Source organism: Chiloscyllium punctatum, chromosome 5 (assembly GCF_047496795.1).
Source record: "Chiloscyllium punctatum isolate Juve2018m chromosome 5, sChiPun1.3, whole genome shotgun sequence".
In the NCBI taxonomy this organism is placed as follows: domain Eukaryota; kingdom Metazoa; phylum Chordata; class Chondrichthyes; order Orectolobiformes; family Hemiscylliidae; genus Chiloscyllium; species Chiloscyllium punctatum.
The window spans coordinates 139,168,156-139,186,733 of NC_092743.1; the positions used below are offsets into that span (position 1 = coordinate 139,168,156).

At 40.1% G+C, this 18,578-nt stretch overlaps 1 protein-coding gene across 1 annotated transcript in view; it reads left to right on the forward strand.

Moving 5' to 3' along the window:
- Positions 1-1,361: 1,361 nt before the first annotated feature.
- The window catches only part of cops5 (COP9 signalosome subunit 5), a 29,278-nt gene continuing 12,061 nt past the window's right edge, over positions 1,362-18,578 (forward strand). The window contains exons 1-6 of the mRNA XM_072571491.1: positions 1,362-1,614; positions 5,023-5,257; positions 9,645-9,773; positions 12,356-12,421; positions 14,541-14,626; positions 15,861-15,972. Of these exons, the coding sequence (XP_072427592.1) occupies positions 1,472-1,614; positions 5,023-5,257; positions 9,645-9,773; positions 12,356-12,421; positions 14,541-14,626; positions 15,861-15,972 (771 nt within the window). The 5' untranslated portion in view covers positions 1,362-1,471. The remainder of the gene's footprint in view (positions 1,615-5,022; positions 5,258-9,644; positions 9,774-12,355; positions 12,422-14,540; positions 14,627-15,860; positions 15,973-18,578) is intronic.

Below are 18,578 nucleotides of genomic sequence, written 5' to 3' on the forward strand. Positions count from 1 at the left end.
TGATTTTTAACTTTGTACAATAAGAAAGATTGGGTAATGTAAGAGTCGGGAGAGGTGACCTCATGCAGTTCAAAAGTATAACTGTGTACTAGTTTGAATGTTCATTGCTCATTTGCTTCTGCATTTGATGCCCTTTCTTGCAAGATCGTAGAATAAATTGTCTTGTTTCCTGTTTTGGTGGTCTCGTCTAAATTTTATTAAACTTGTTTCTAACAATGGTAAGGTCCTAGGGAGTGTTGCTGAACAAAGAGACCTTGGAGGTTCATAGCTCCTTGAAAGTGGGGTCGCAGGTAGATAGGATAGTGAAGAAGGCGTTTAGTATGCTTTCCTTTATTAGTCAGAGTATTGAGTACAGGAGTTGGGAGGTGGAATATTGCATGCAATTCTGGTCTCCTTCCTATCGGAAAGATGTTGTGAAACTTGAAAGGGTTCAGAAAAAATTTACAAGGATGTTGCCAGGGTTGGAGGATCTGAGCTACAGGGAGAGGCTGAACAGGCTGGGGCTGTTTTCCCTGGAGTGTTGGAGGCTGAGGTTTATAGAGGTTTACAAAATTATGAGGGGCATGGATAGGGTAAATAGGCAAAGTCTTTTCCCTGTGGTGGGGGAGTCCAGAACTAGAGGATGTAGGTTTAGGGAAAAGATATAAAAGAGACCTAAGGGGCAACTTTTTCATGCAGAGGGTGGTATTTGTTTGGAATGAGCTGCCAGAGGTTGTGGTGGAGGCTGGTACAATTGCAACACTTAAGAGGCAGTTGGATGGGTGTATGAATAGGAAGGGTTTGGAGGGATATGGGCCGGGTGCTGGCAGGTAGGACTCGATTGGGTTGGGATATCTGGTTGGCATGGACGGGTTGGACCGAAGGGTCTGTTTCCGTGCTTTACACATCTACGACTCTATGCCCCCTGGTTCTGGACTCCCGGACCCAACCCTTTAACTCTTCAACCTACGACAGATAATTTTTAAATCAATCTCCTCCTTAAGTTTATCGAATGCGCGGCATCCGCTGCACTCAAGGGGTGGTGAATCCCTCAGGTTCACCGGAGCAGTGTAACTTATCCATGAAAATTGTGGAGGGGACCACATCAACCTGAGCTGCTGCATTGAGTGTGTCAGCTGATCGTCACAGTCACACCGCCCGTCGGTTATTCCGCTCTCCGCCTGTAGAGGGCGGTTCACTCGCTGACGGACACAGACAGAAATATCCAGTTACTCCGAACCTGCTGCTGGACAAAATAAAATCGGAACACGGCGCTCTAACAACATTTGCAAATTAACTCGCTTGGGTTGTTTTGGTCCGAGGCTGATTTTGCTGCCCCGGGGGGTGGGGGGGGGTCAGGGTAGTGGGTGGTGTCGCCGCTGGGAGAGGGCCTGGGCCTAGGCCGAGGCCTGAGGCCGCTGAAGAGCTCGCTCGGTATTTGGAGGTGAACCTTCAAACCGGGCAGGAGGGGGAGGGAGGGGTAAGGGAGAAGATGGCCGGCGCGAGTGGTAACGTCGCGCAGAAGACCTGGGAGCTGGCGAATAACATGCAGGAAGTTCAGAGCATCGACGAAATCTACAAATACGACAAAAAGCAACAGCAAGAAATCCTGGCGGCGAAACCCTGGACTAAAGAGTAAGTCTGTGACAGAGTCAGAGGAGCAGTGACTGAGACCCTTTATACACAACAATTATGTCCAAAAGCAGCAAGCCCAGTCAGTCGTTAGTAGCAACGTTGTCAGAAAGTGCTTTGGGGGTAAATATCTAATACAAAGTTGTTTGCTTGTAATCACCATTTGTAATTTTAACACCTCCCTGTTGTGCAGTATTAAAAGTAAACGCCCCAGACTTTTCCGTCAAGGCCCGACTTTAGCAAAAGTACTGCAGATGCTGGAAATCTGAAACAGAGGTAGCTGGAGAAACTCAGCAGGCCCTGGGCAGCTACCGTGGAGAGAGGGCATAGAGTCAGTGTTCGGAGTTCAGCGTGGATGCGAAACATGATTGACGTTGCTTTCTCTCCACAGATACTGAAAATGTGTTGCTGGAAAAGCGCAGCAGGTCAGGCAGCATCCAAGGAGCAGGAGAATCGACGTTTCGGGCATGAGCTCTCATTCCTGAAGAAGGGCTCGTGTCCGAAACGTCGATTCTCCTGCTCCTTGGATGCTGCCTGACCTGCTGCGCTTTTCCAGCAACACATTTTCAGCTCTGATCTCCAGCATCTGCAGTCCTCACTTTCTCCTCTCCACAGATTCTGCCAGACTGACTTTAGTGCTCTGCAAGTGTCTGGTTATTCTTAGTAGCCAATAAAAGACATACAGGAGCATAAGACAGGCCAGCTGTTCTGCCCTTCAAACCTGTTCTATAAGATCATAGGTCACCTTGTGCAACAACTCTACTTACAGGCATGATATCTCTTTCCACTGATTACAAAACTGCACAGAAATTGACTAGTCTTAACCATATATATTCACCATATGATTACTAGCGTCCATCTGGGTGGAGAATTCCAAAGAGAGACAATCCTGAGTGAACACATTTATTTCTGTCTTGGTGCTGAATAGCAAACCTCATCCAAAGACTTTGATTATACTTTCTAACCAGCCTGTCAGTGTATCCCATCTTGCTTTGATTAGATTTGATAACAGGGCTCAATAATGAAATAACAAGATAATGAGAAATTTTAATATTGTAGAAAGGGTTGAGAACCACAGGACACAATTGATTGACAAAAGGAGCAATGATGACATGAGATAAAGGTTTTACTCATTCAGTGGTTGTGATCTGGAATGTACTGCTTGACAGTGTGGTGAAAGCAGATTTGATTAGATATTTCACATTGAATTTGACTAGTATCTGAAGGCAAAATATTTGTGGGGCTCTGGAAAAGAACCGGGGTTCAGCCCAGCTAAATTGGTTTCCTGACATCTTGTTCTGGAAAACTCTCAATTCTGTGAACTGTTCGTCATACAAGAGTCTGTTTCCATGCTGTCTGACACTTTGAGTTGAGCCAAACTTGCAAACAACTTTACTTGCTTTTCCACTTAGTTTTAGTGAAGGGAATACAAACAGTTTACAGAGAGGTATTAAGAGTTAATTAAGTAGGTAAAAAGTTGACAAATGGAGAATGATATAGTAAAATGTGAAGTTGTTAATTTTGGAAAGAAGAACAAAAGGACTGTGTATTTAAAAGGAGAAACGCTGCAGAAATCTATAACCTAAAGGGACAAGGGTATTTGTGCATGAAATACAGAAAGGTAGCCCACTGGTGCAGCAGGTAATCAGGAAGGCTAATGGGTTTTAGAGTGTGAGAATAGGGAAGCTTTACTGCACACACAAAAGGTGCTGGTGAGACCAATCTGGAGTACTGTGAGCAATTTTGGTCCCCTTATCTAAGGAAAGATATTGTTTCATTTGAGATAGTTTGAAGAAGATTCACTCAGATGATCCATGGTTTGGAGAGATTGTCTTATAAACAAAGGCTAAACAGGTGGGGACTCTTCTCATTCTTCGATACTTCAGTGAGTAGTGATCCCATTATAATCTTAAAGTGATAGACATGATAGCTGCACCTATCATTTTTCCCTGATTAGGGAATCTAGAGCCAGGTACAATTTAAAAATAAGATGAAATTTGGGAGAAATTCTTTAATCAGAGTGTTTGTGAATCTTTTGGAATTTTGGGCTGCAGAGGCTCAGTCTTTGAATATATTTACAGTAAAGATTGATAAATATTTGACACGAGGGTTATTGGGATAGAGTGGTGTTGAAGTGTTTGATCAGTTGTGATCATGTTGAATGGCAGGTCAAGCTCAACATGCTGAATGCCTATTTCTTTTCCTACGTCCCTCATCCAGCTGCAGAGGAAATGCTGTTTTTATGTCATTTACTTGAACTCAACTGAATAAGAAAACGTAAGATTATTGCAGTAATGACTCTGCAATCATATTCCCTTTTCACAAACTTCGACAGTCAATTTTTCACAGTAAGAAATACTGTTTGATAACATATTTACATTGTCCATCATTCAGTAACCAGGGAGGTAAATCATTCCAGTTGCACAAGGATTGCACTGGCTATTTTTTTAAACCAGTGAACCAACGTATAACAGTTATATGCACACTTTGAACTTGAAAGTCAGACAATTTACCTGATTAGTTATTTTCAATCACACATAGCGTAAGAAAGAAAGATTGCATTCATTCAATGATATTCATGACTTCAGCATTCCCCAAAGTATGCTACCGTTGTTGAAGCACTTTTTAAAGTGTAATCATTCTTCTTATGCATGCAGTTTGTTTGCACGCAGCAAGTTCACAAAAAATCATAATCCAAAAAACTGGATGATCTACTTTTCTATGTTGATCGATGGATAAATGTGAGAGGAACATTCCTGCACTGGTATATTACCGAGGGATCTTTCACACCCTCCTGAAAGGAAGATGGACCGTTTTAATGCCTCATCTAGTAATTTATGTTCTGTGATGTGAAACCATTTTCTTCTAATTGTGATGCCAGAGTCCTTGCCACCAAGCAATGACTGATTGCTAATAGCTATTGTATCGGATAACACTGTCTGTGCTCACCCCACCCCTACCCCATGGACTAAAGTACAATTTTTTTTTTCATTGTAGTACTGAAGGAGTTTAGCATTGTTTGAGAAGTTAACTTATTTCCCATCCATCTGTCCAATGTGCATGAAGAAGGAAGAGCAGCGAGTTCTCCCAGTTGTCGTTGTTTTTCCCTTCACCAGCACTATCAAAAACTGTCCCTGTAAATAGCTATTTGCAGGACCTTGCTAATATATAGTTTATCTACATAATAAATAAGACATGTTTTATTGTTTTTCATGTTAGCAATAATTTTTATAGATTTCATATCCTGAATGATATTGGCAACTTTTATGTATATTGCATGATTTAAGATGTTGTTTTCTGTCCATTGATATTTAAATTTCTAAGATTTTAGTGTAAATGTATTAATCTTATGACTGTAGCAACAAGGCAAAATGCTATATTTTTTTAATTATTGTAATATATTCTTTTTAGTCATCATTACTTCAAATACTGCAAAATCTCAGCTCTTGCACTTTTGAAGATGGTGATGCATGCCAGGTCAGGTGGAAATCTAGAAGTGATGGGCTTAATGTTGGGTAAAGTGGATGGTGAAACAATGATCATAATGGACAGTTTTGCTCTCCCTGTGGAAGGGACAGAAACAAGAGTCAATGCTCAGGCTGCTGCATATGAATATATGGCTGCCTATATAGAGAATGCTAAACAGGTATGTTAAATAATTTTACAGTTTTTTTTTCAACTTCCAAAATTATTCCAGTTTCTTAGAGTGCTGGTAGTCAAACGGTACAGTTCAAGAATATGTTGCTAATGCAAAAAAGTTGTTTATTTCCAGGTCTTTTAAAACTATTTTTTGTAACTTGAGTAACTGTCTATGCTTTAGTGTAAACTTTTAAACTGTGTATACAAATTTCTGTAATTATGTTTTTGTCATGATAATTGCAAACTTTTTCCAATTCTGAAGATACAAGTTTCCTCTGTTTATATTTTTATTGGCACTTGCTCATGTGAGCACGTCACTCTGCTAATCTGGTCACTGGCTTCTTGCAAATCTCTTCCAAAATTTTTATAGAATTAATTTTTTTTCTCTCTCTGAAATATCTATACCAAAGTAAGAGTTTGAAACACAAACAAAAAACTCATATTTGCCTGGTTGCATTTAACCATTAAATGATCTTTAATCTCATAATTGATGGATTTACTTAAAGGTGTTCACTCTTCTGAAAGATGCATGTATGGACTTAACAAAGTCTGCTCAGTCCTGTGACTACTTTAAAACCTTACCTCCGGAATAGGAGGAGGGCACACTGAACAGGAGTAGACAAGGGACTGCTGAGTAAGTGAAGTAATATATTTGGATGGTTGCATTACCCAAAACACTACTTAGGTAGTTTCCCCTACCCATTCACCTCTTTTAACCAAACAAAGGTTCTTTCTGCCAGATTGGTAAGTTACTAGTTGTTTTTTCTCAATAGTCCCTTTGGAAATTTAAGACAGTGGGAATGGAGGTTAGGGCATTTAAATGTAGAATATGGGAGGTAAGAGTCACCACTAGTGTCCCTGCTGACTTCACCTGTGGGAAGTGCACCCAACTTCAGCTCCTCTGAGACCGCATTAGGTAATTGGAGCTGGAGCTGGGTGAAGTTTGGATCATTCACGTGGCTGAGGGGGTTATTGAGAAGAGTTACAAAGAGGTAGTCACACCTCAGGTAAAAGAAGAAGGTAGGTGGATTACAGTCAGGGGCAGGCAGTGCAGGGATCCCCTGTGGCAGTTCCCCTCAACAAGTCTACCATTTTTGAATACTGTTGTGGGGGAGGTGGGGAGCTTACTGGGTTAAGCCATGGGGTACAGGTTTCTGGCATAGAGTCTGTCCCCGTTGATGAAAAAGGAAGGGGGAGAGGAGCAGAGCATTAGTCATTAGGAACTCCATAGTTAGGGAGATTCTGTGGGAACGAGAGAGACTCATAGTTGGTATGTTGCCTCCCAGGTGTCGGAGTTCACAATGTCTCGAATCGTGTTTTTGGAATCCTTAAGGGGTGGTGGGGGGAGGGAGCAGCCCAAGTTGTGGTCCACATAGGCACGAATGACATAGGTAGGAAAAAGGATGGGGATGTCAGGCAGAAATTCAGGGAGCTAGGTTGAAGCTTCGAGCTAGAACCAACTGAGCTCTGGTTTGTTACTCTTGCCACATGCTAACAAGGTGAGAAACAGGAAGAGAGAGCTACAGGGATGGTGCAGAAGGGACGGATTTGTATTTCTGGATAATTGGGGCTCTTTCTGGACTAGGACCTCTACAAACAGGGTGGTCTACACCTGAACCAGAGGAGTACTAATAACCTGGGGGGAAATTTGCTAATGCTCTTCGGAAGGGTTTAAACTAATTCAACAGGGGGAAAGGAACATGAGTAGTAGCTCCAGTGTACAGGAGGTTAAGAGTAGTGAGATCATAAATAAGGTTTCAAGGTCACAAGAGTATACCAGCAGGCAGGAAGCTGGTTTAATGTGTGTCTACTTCAACACCAGGAGCATCCGGAATAAGGTGGGTGACCTTGCAAAATGGTTTGGTACCTGGGACTTTGATGTGGCCATTTTGGAGACATGGATGGAGCAGGGACAGGAATGGTTTTTGCAGGTTCCAGGGTTTAAATGTTTCAGTAAGAACAGAGAAGATTATAAGAGAGGGGATAGTGTGACATTGTTAGTCAAGGACAGCGTTACGGTGGCCGAAAGGATGTTTAATGAGGATTTGTCCACTGAGGTAGGATGGGCTGAGGTTAGAAATAGGAAAGGAGAGGTCACACTTGGGAATTTTCTATAGGCTGCCAACGTTCCACTGATTTAGAGGAAAGAATTGCAAGGATGATTCTGGATAGGAGCGAGAGTAACAGGATAGTTGTTATGAGGTCTTTAACTTTCCAAATATTGTCTGGAAATGCTATAATTCGAGTACTTTAGATGTGTCAGTTTTTGTCCAATGTGTGCAGGAGGATTCCCTGACACACAGTGTGGACAGGCCAACAAAAGGTGAGACCATCTTGGATTTAGTATTGGGTAATGAACCCAGCTAGATGTTAGATTTGGAGGTGGGTGAGCACTTTGGTGATAGTGATCACAATTCGGTTATGTTTACTTTAGTAATGGAAAGGGATAGGTATACATTGCAGGGAACAGCTGGGGAAAGGCAATTATGATGTGATTAGGCAAGATTTAGGATGCATAAGATAGGGAAGGAAACTGCAGGGGACGGACACGATTGAAATGTGGAGCTTACTCATGGAACAGCTACTGCATGTCCATGATAAGTATGTACTGGTCAGGCAGGGCGGCAGTGGTTGAGTGAGGAAGCTGTGGTTTAATAAGGAATTTGAATCTCTTGTCATGGAGGAAGAAGAAGACTTATGTAAAGATGAGATGTGAAGGATCAGTAAGGGTGCTTGAGAGTTACAAATTAGCCAGGAAAGACCTAAAGAGAAAACTAATAACAGTCAGGAGGGGACATGAGATCAAGAAAACCACAAAAGGTTTCTATACGTATATCAGAAATTAAAGAATGACCAAAGTAAGATTAGGGCCTTTCAAGGATAGTAGTAGGAAGTTGTGTGTGGTGTTCGAGGAGGTAGGAGAAGCAGTAAATGAATATTTTTTGTCAGTATTCACACTGGAAAATGACAATGTTGTCGAGGAGAATACTGAGATACAGGCTATATGACTAGATGGGATTGAGGTTCGTAAGAAGGATGTTAACAATTCTGGAAAGTGTAAATATAGATAAATCCCTGAGCCAGATGGGATTTATCCTAGGATTCTCTGGGAAGCTAGGGAGCACCACTCCAAAAGCTAGTGCTTCCAATTAAACCTGATGGGCTATAACCTGGTTTTGTATGATTTTTAACTTTGTACACCCCAGTCCAACACCGGCATCTCCAAATCATTGTCTACAGGAATAGTGCCAGAATACTGGAGGATAGCAAATGTTGTCCCCTTGTTCAAGAAGGGAAGTATGGACAACCCCTGTAATTATAGACTAGTGAGCCTTACTCTGGTTGTGGATAAAGCGTTGGAAGAGGTTATAGGAGATAGGATTTAAAATCATCTCGAAAGAAATAAATTGATGAGGGATAGTCAACACTGTTTTGAGAACGGTAGGTTGTACCTAACAAACCTTGAGTTCTATTTAAACTGTGGTGGTGATATACCTAAAGGTATTTGGTATACATCTCATGTACAACTAGAAATGCATCCATAAACTCAGCATGCTAGGAATTTAATGGTAGATCAAACTTAGTTCAAGAATTTCTTTTCTTTCTCAAGCAGAAAGAGAAGGTGCTTTGGTAAGCCAGCAGATGGTGCTATTCAGCTTTGATAATTACTGATGAGCTAAAATATCTTTGGCTTAAGCAATGTCTTCTAAAATTGTGAAGTCCTATTGGAACCAAATTGTGAAAATCAATTAGAAAGAATTACAGCAAATAACATTGATTCAAAAAAAAGGCAAGAAGAGTTTTCACAATGCATGTTCCTTAGTCATTCCAGGAGTATGATGTGAAGAAACTGCTGCATGTGATTATTGGAGTTGAGTGAACTGAAGTACAGGAACAGTTATAAAGCCAAGAATAATTTGCTATCAGCTGCAAATATTAGTTGAGCTTCATCATCCAATCACACTCACCACCTGATTCAAGCCTACTGTCATCATTTAGGAATTTTGGAAATGGCAACAATGGATCATATCACTATTTTATAAGGCAGTACAGTTGAATTTGAATTTATTAAAAGCACCACAGCTTCTGTTGTGAGAATTGAGTTTATATTTAAGCTGTACAATGTTTATCTTGTTTTAATTGGAAATCTACATCTGAAATCCTAGTGCATCTTTTACAAAGCTTTTTTTTGTTTCAAATTATAGCAACTGCAATTTTTATGGTTGCCTCTTTTTAAAAAAATGTTCTCAACATTTTTGTTTGTATTGTTGTGAGGCATATTCAGTTGAAAACCAAATTTGTGGGTTTTTTTCTATTTTTAGGTTTGCTTTCTAAACTTTATTCTTGCTTTTCAAATTTTGTCCGTATTTAATTTTATTTTCCAATTGCCTTAGGTTGGTCGTCTTGAAAATGCAATTGGCTGGTATCACAGTCACCCAGGTTATGGATGCTGGCTTTCAGGAATCGATGTTAGTACTCAGATGTTAAATCAACAGTTTCAGGAACCATTTGTAGCAGTTGTGGTACGTACACTATAAATGTTGACATTTTTTTCCCCCTAAATATTGAAGTATACAATTTCAAAATGAGGAGTGAATTACATATCATATTCACTGGCTTCAGAATGGCTTGATTTTCCTAACAACTCATGGCTCACATTGATCACTTAAGCTGTAACTGGACTTTTGTTTGTTCAGTTTAACTTATGTAATCTTGAAATATTCAATATTTAACTTTACCTATATAAAATTATCGCAAGAAAACATATTTAGCTCATTATACCTGCACATATTCTCAAAGAGTTCTCCTATTCCTCTACTTTATTTATTTCCTTTTTAGTATATTATCTGTTTTGTTTTCAACTTCTTTGTTTCTCTCATTCTGAAACCAGGAATATTTAATTTTTGGTCCTTGCTATAACCTAAATAATGTGTGTGAATGTTATTGTACACCCCAAAAGTAATGGGTGCCTTTGACTAACCAATTGTATTCGCAAAATGTACAGATTTAAAACTACCTGTTCATAGCAGTCTTACTCAGGGTTTAATTCTATTTTTTCTTCACTGGCTTTCCTTAATTTTTCTCTGGCTGTTTTTACTTTCTTTCTTCTTTCTCATTGTTTTTTTCCACGACTCACTCTTCCCATACCAAAGTTGTCCTAACAATGTAAAACATTTCTCCACCACATGACTTAATTCGGCAGTGAAGATATCAATTCCACCCAGATGGGGTCCTTCTGCCCAGGATATACCTACTGTAGATCTAATCCTAATCCTAACCGATCATTTCTTCCTCCTGTATCTTGACTCAAACCATGCATTTCATTGTCTTGTTTTACTCCTCATGGGTTTCCTATTATTAGTGCTCAGAATAATTCTGCATTTGTGTCCTTGGCTGTCGAATGTACCTTTTTAATTGCTGTATTTCCATTTACAAGATCAAAACAATGACTTTCCAGCAATGGAAGAAATTTCTGTTCATCCAGTAATGAATGTTGGAAAATCAGCCTGATAATTCAGCAATAGAGAAGGTGTTGTGCAAGGTGATGGTGGTAAAGTTAATGTTAGATGTCATCAGCGTATTTGGGAGTACAGCTATGATTACGCATTATATCGCCAAAGGTTTGCATATGAATAAGAAATGGGGAGCAAAGAATAAATCCTTCAGGAACAGGAGGAAAATAATAGAAATCGGGTGAAATGACTGCAAGTGTTACACTGACAACAACAAGATAGTTAAGAATGAAGCCCAGCAATTGCATTTCCATATAGCTGGAGTGATGTCTGGGAGGCTCGTGTGGTCAACGTCTGTAGCAGGTTGAGAACAATGATGAGGGAACGTTTTCCTTTTTCACAACTAGCAAGGCTGTCATTTATGATTTTCAAGTTCTGGAGTAGAGTGGTGCTGGAAAAGCACAGCAGTTCAGGCAGCATCCAAGGAGCAGGAAAATCGACGTTTTGGGCAAAAGACCTTCATCAGGAATACAGCATCTGCAGTCATTATTTTTACCATTTATTTCATTGCTTTAACAGGTCAGGAATCTGACTTGAGGAACTCAAACATGGAATTCCAGGAAAAATGGGCATTGGAGTGTATTCCAAGTTCTTTGGAGAGAAATGGGAGATTGCTGGGTCAATAATTTAGAAGGATGATGGGCTTAAGGGTTAGCTTTTTGTGAAGAATGGTGTTAAAAAGTTTGGAGCAGAGAGGAGCAGCACCTAAAGAGACAGAACTGTTAGCAATATCTGTTAGCACAGAGATTAAGACTGGGAGTTGAGCGCTTAGCAGTTTAATGGGAATACAGTTGAAGGAGCAGATGATGTCTCATGGGGAAGATGCATTGGAATGTAGAGCAATGAAGGAAAAATTTAGAAAGCTGTGAGTTCAATATAAGGGCAGCAGGGAACTGTAGAAGAAGCTTAGTGAAGTGGATAAGTACAAGGGAGAGAAGTGTCAGCTGATCAGAAGACTTTATCTTCATGTCAAAGTAGTCTGTGGGTTCCTTGCATCTATTTGACGTGAGGGTGAAGGAGACATAAGAGGGTTTTAAGTAGGTAACTTGCAATAAATCATCCAAGGGTTATATTTGCATTTAAAGATGCAAATCTGGCAGCAAACAGCTAAGTCATAACCATGTTGTCAAATAAATACGATTTTAGGGGGAAAGGGATATGGGGAAATGGAAAACATGAAAGAAAGTCGTGGTTTATTAGGGTCTGGGGCATTAAAGATGAAAATGAGGGTGTGGTTGAGCAAATCAAGTGTCGCAGAAATATTGTAGTGAATTGTAGGTTGAATACGTGATGGGATTTTACCAAGAGGGAGAGATCTAAGGAAGGGGTAAGAAGATAGTGAGCTTTCAATTTTCCATATTATATTTGAAGTCTTCTAAATTCATTATTTCATAGGTCATATAATTGTATCTATTTCAATTGATTTTGATGGAATAAATTGATGGTTTATAATGTGCATTACATTTAGGAGATGGTTACACACACACTATTTATGTGCAATATTTATTCATTTTTCATTTGTTTTTTTAAAGATAATTTAAGTTGATGAGAATAATTTATATAGTTATGTTGATCAAGATTTATTGTTTTAGATTGACCCTACAAGAACTATATCTGCTGGAAAAGTAAACCTAGGGGCTTTCAGGACATATCCTAAGGTAACTTTTTTTCTGCTAGTTTTTTTTAAACATTGATTTATTTTCTTCTCCTGAAATCATTAGTGATTATAGGCTTTTGCATTTGCCCCACCTGGTCATGCTTTGTAAAAAGAAACTATGAAACATTCAGTAGGCGGCACGGTGGCTCAGTGGTTAGCACTGCTGCCTCACAGCACCATGGTCCCAGGTTCAATTCCAGCCTCGGGTGATTCAATGTGGAGTTTGCACATTCTCCCGTGTCTGCATGTGTTTCCACCGGGTGTTCCAGTTTCCTCCCACAGGCCAAAGATGTGCAGGTCAGGTGAATTGGCCATACTAAAATGCCCATAGTGTTAGGTGCATTAGTCAGAGGGAAGTGGGTCTGGGTGGGTTACTCTTCGGAGGGTTGGTGTGGACTTGTTGGGCTGAAGGGCCTGTTTCCACATTGTAGGGAATCTAATCTAATCTTATGTCAATGAACAAGCGAGGATATGCACTGTCTTGTTGGATAATGAGACTAACTGTAATGCCCTTACAGTCATTATGCCTCTGCTGATCTGCAAAAACTGCTGATCAAATGCCAGATCTTCCAAATCCACGTGGCTCAATGACTCATCACTTCGAACAATGGGAGAGAACCCAAGATAAATGTAAACTAGGAAATAATAATCTGCTGTGCTATTTTTTAGAAAAAATTGTATTAGGAGCACAAACTAGAAGTCTCGCATTTGTAGCCACCCCACTAGCAGTATATAAATGTTGTCACTGCGATTGCACAGATAAATGATCCATAGAACAATGCTTTGAATTTGATTCCCTGCAGGCTTCTGATTCTGCTGTTCCATGAAATATCTTAATTTCTAATTTAACTGTCACTTAGATGCTTGCTGCAGTCTAAATTGCTTGATTTGGCCTTGATGGTCTCTCCTGCTTTAGTATCTTAAGTTTCTTTCTCTCTCTCTCTGTATCTCAAACTTTATATTGTAGGTACCTATTAGCCTCAGCAACATCAATACTTTTGGAGACTTTTCCCAGTTGTTGTCTTGATATTTACAATTTCTGCTCGCTGTCTTTTACCACCCAACCACTACCGCTGGCCTTGCAACAACAACTTGCATTTATATACGGATGTTATCAATATAAATTCTCCCAAGGCATTTTGTAGGAGTGTTAACAAACAAAATGTGACACTGCATCTTATCAGGAGATATCAGAGGAATAACCCAAAATCTATTCAAATAGATGCTGTTAATGAGCTTTCTGTTGAAGGAAAGAGAAATGGAGACGTGAGGATCTTTAGGAAGGGAGCACCAGAGTTTAGGACCTAGGTACCTAAAGGCATACCTCTCTTTGGTGGAGTGATTAAAATCAAGGATACATGAGGCCAGAATTGGAAAAACACAGACTCTGAGATGGTGAGCAATTTGAAAACTAAGTTGAGAACTTTGAAATTGAGGCTCAATCAGGAGACAGAATAGGTCAGTAGTTTTGGTAATAGATGAATTTGGAGTGGGTGGATGTAATTGCATTTGTATTTGTAACAGTTTGGATGAGTTTAATTATAGGGGTTGGAAAATGGAATGCTTACCAGGAGACATTGGAACAACTGAGAGGAAATAAAGTAATGAATGAACTTCTTTTGTGTCCTCTGTCTGTCAGCCATTCGTTTTGGTTCTCCTCTGCTTCTTAACTGGCCAAATATGATTTTTTTTCTTCTTTGTAGACAACATGCTCCCTGTTAATTTTGATGAGAATTTAGATGCAGACGTTGTTAAAGAATAAATCAAGGGAGAGAGACAGACATCAGCTTCAGAGAAATAGAAAATAGAGAGAAGAGATTGAGCAAGCAAGGTTGTGGAGAAAGTCAGGGGGTGAATATTGGAGACAGATTCATGGCATAAAGATAGAAATTGGGAGCTGTTATAGAAATTACGAATCAGATAAGGGACAAATTAAAAGAATTAAGAAGGCAAAGGACTGAGCTTGAATCATTCTCTTACTGCTGAAGTTGTGTTCATTTTGATTGTGGTTGCTAGCTTTTCTTTAAATTGAGAACTTTTATATCATTTTCAAACATAGGTAATTTTAATTTTTAAAAAAAGTGTTGTTTAAAAATTCTATGATATACCTTATTTTCTAGGGTTATAAACCACCTGATGAAGGTCCGTCAGAATACCAGACCATTCCACTTAACAAAATAGAAGATTTTGGAGTACATTGCAAACAGTAAGTCACCACCTAGGAAGTTTTTGTCTCAAATTCATCTGCTCTTCAATGAATGATAACTTTGCAATGGTTACAGAAAAAGTGCTTCATTTAGTTTTGAGTATTTTCTGGCTCTCTTGAACCTGCTGGTATGATGATTGCAAAGATTTCAAGGTTTGCTGCATTACTCATTTGAAACCGACAGCAGCTTATTGCATTGCAAATGCATTGTAAAACCTGAAACTCAGGAAGTCAATATCAGCTGCTCTGTTCAGGTCTTCCCAGAATACAGTAGATTAGAAATAATTGCCTAGATCTTCTGTAAAATGACAACCGTCATCAGATTGCCAGTCCACAGTACCTATTGCTGCTCTACACTTCTGGTTGGCTCTTCCAAGCCCAGCTTCACCAGAAATTCGGAGTGTAATCCATTACTTCTGTAGTGTTGGGGTAAGTTGCCTTGTTTTTACTGCACTGGCTGTAGCAAGGTATTTTAAAGTTCCAGGATCAATATTGGTGAAAAGTTTTGATGTTGGTGTTAAGGAGTCGAGCAGGGTTGAGATGGGAATTGGGGATCAGGTCCGTGGCAGATCTGATTGCGTCACCTCAGGGTTTCCTTTTAGTTTTGTTCATTCATAGGATAGGGCCACCTTAATTGCTCTTAGGAAAAATCTGATGGTGAGCTGCCTTCTTGAACTTCTGTAGTCTTTTAGAGTGTAGAGTCACCTATAGTGCTGTTGGAAAGGTGATTCAGGACTTAGACCCAGTGCCCCTAGTAAGCAGGGGTGGGGCAGTGTGGTGGGTTGAGGATGCATTGAGTGTGGAGATCAGTTTTGCGGTTCCCTCAGGAGTTAGAGTAGGATTTTTCTGTCTAACATTTCTTGGGTAACTATCCAGGTAAGTACATTGGAAATACTTGACATTTCCAACTCTTAATTCAGAATTGAAGACTTTTACAGAAACCTTTGGTGGATAAGGGAATTGCTTCTTGGAGGTTGAAACTTCTTGGGCAGATTTCATGCATGTTGGCATATTGGAACATTTGTGGAGTCCTGACACACATCTTGGGTCAGACACCTGTCTCCAAAAATCCACAGATCAAAGGCTCTGAGTCAATTGAATTAAGAAGAATTTGCACCGTTAGTCTCACAACTGAAACCCTTGTAAATTCATTGATCAGACTATTACAGATTATACATAATTAAGAAAATGTTTTAGTTTGATGTTATAATCTGAATGATTTATTTTTGCCTAGGTATTATGCCCTTGAAGTTACTTATTTTAAATCATCTTTAGACCGGAAGCTGCTTGAACTTCTGTGGAACAAGTATTGGGTGAACACACTCAGTTCATCAAGTCTGCTCACAGTGAGTTGTGTACCTTTTTTAATTGATCTAATTTGAGGTGCTGATGCAGTGAGAAAGTATTATTCTTTTCTGCAGCAGTATTACCTTGTTGGCAAGAACATTTTCTTTTCCATAGTGCTTGTAGCCAAAATGCAAATTTAAAAACTGTGTACTTGACTTACTTCATTACACTGTAGAATTGGAGCATTCTAGTTTTTCTCTGTACTAATGCTAAAATTACATAATAATCTGTCCAGACACAATGAATCAAATGGCCTGCTTCTGTACTGTAAAATTCTATAATTCTAAAAAAAACTAAATGTATGAAGCTAAATTTGTAGTTTCCACCATGACAGTTAAAAAAAATAAGTTATCAAGACGGAGTAGAAAGTTTGCAAGGGAATATTGACAATCAAGTAAGCGGGCAGAAACTTAGTAAATGTAATATTATGTGGGAAAATGTGGACTTGGTCGCTTTGTCTGGAAGAACAGAAAAGCAATAGACTATATACGTGGAGAGAGATTGCAGAACTAAGTGGTTCAAAGGGCTCTGGGTCTCCTGATGCTAAAGGACAAAATATTTATTTATTAGAAGTGACTGTTTGGTTTTCAGGGCATTGATTAATTGTGGGGTCACCAGTATAGAGTGAAAGGTTTTGCGTGCATTACAGGCAGATCATACCATAAAAGTGCACCAGGGTAGCAGAACAGAGTGCGGAATATAGTGTTACAGCTACAGAGAAGGCGCAGAGAGAGAGATCAATATTAAAATTCCAGAGGTCCATTCAGAAGTCTGATAACAGCGGAGAAGAAGCTGTTCTTGAATTCATATGTGTGTTCAAACTTTTATATCTTTTACCCAATGGAAGAGGTTGGTAGAGAGGATAACCAGAGTGGGAAGAGTCTTTGATTATGTTGGTTGTTTTCATAAGACAGCAGGAAATATAGATGGAGCCAACTGCATGGAAGACTGGTTTGCATGGTGGACTGGGTGTGTTCATGACTCTTGTGGTTTCTTGTGATCTTGGGAACAGCAGTTGCCACACCAGGCTGTGATCCATCCAGTTAGGATACTTTCTATGGTACATCTATAAAAATTGGTAAGGGTTCTTGTGGACTTGTCGAATTTTCTTACCATCCTGAGGCGGTAGGAACTTCTCACTGACATGGGTGGACCAGGACAGATTGTTGATGATCATCACTCCCAGAAACTCTTGACCATCTCCTCCTCGGCACTGTTGATGCAGACAAAGGTGTGCCCTCCATTCCACTTCTGAAGTCAATGACCAGCTCCTTCGATTTGCTGACATGGATGGAAAGATTGTTATCTTTACAACGTGCTACTAAGTACTCATTCTCTTCACTCTACTCTGTCTTGTCATTGTTTTGAGATCCAACCAACAGCGGTGGTGTTGTCAGCAAACCTGTGAATGGACTTGGGGCAGAATTTGGCTTTACAATCGTGAGTATATAAGGATAATAGCAGGGAGCTGAGTACGCAGCCTTGTAGCACACCAGTGTTGAAGATTATGCTGGAGGAGGTATTTGTCTCCTATTTTGACTGATTGCGGTCTATTGGTCTGGAAGTCGATCCAGTTACAGAGTGGGGAGCTGAGACCTAACTCTCGAGTTCAGAGCTGAGTTTGTTTGAAATTATGGTGTTAAAGACAGAACTGTAGTCGATAAGTAGGAGCCTGATGTAGGTATCCTTGTTATTCAGATGTTCCGGGAATGAATATAGGACCAGGGAGATGTCATCTGCTGTAGACCTGTTGCACCAGCAGATGAATTGAAAAGGAACAAGGCAATTTTTTAGGCTAGAGTTGATGTGAGACATGACTAACCTCTCAAAACTCGTCATAATGATGGCGGTCACAGCAACCGGGCAGTAGTGATTAAGGCATGCTGCATGATTTTCTTTGGCAAAAGAGTGATAGTGATCTTCTTGAAGCGGTGAGGATTTAAGATCATAGTAAGGAGAGGTTAAAGATGTGAATACTCCCACCAGCTGGTCTGCACAGGATCTGAGTGCTCAGCCAAGGACTCCATCTGGGCCAGTCACACTCCATGGGTTCATTCTCAAGAAGACTGATCTAATGTCTGCAGCAGTGACAGTGGGTACAGGTGCATCCAAGACGCATGGGATAGATGACTTTTTTTTTACTGATCTTCTGTTCCAACCAAGTGTAGAATGCATTGAGCCCATTGGTTAGGAAAGTGCTGTTGCTTGTGATTCTGTTCAACTTCACTTTGTAGCTTGTCATGTAAGACTTGCCACAAATGATGGGTATCCGTATAGTTAGTCTGGATCTTAAGCTTATTTTGGTATTGCCTCTTAGTGTCTCTGATGGCCTTGTGAAGGTACCTGGGTTTCCTGTATCAGTCAGGGTTGCCCGATTTCTAAGCCTCAGACCTGCACTTCAGTCGGGAGTGGATCACCCAGTTCATCTATGGTTTCTGGTTGAGAAACATTCAGATTAACTTCTTTGGCACACCGTCTTCTACACACTTACTAATGGAGTCCCTATGATAGTGGTATACCCATTTAGATTGGCTACTGAGATCGTGAATATGGACCAGTCCACTGACTTGAAGGAGTCCTGTCGAAACCCTTTCACTGCCTCAGA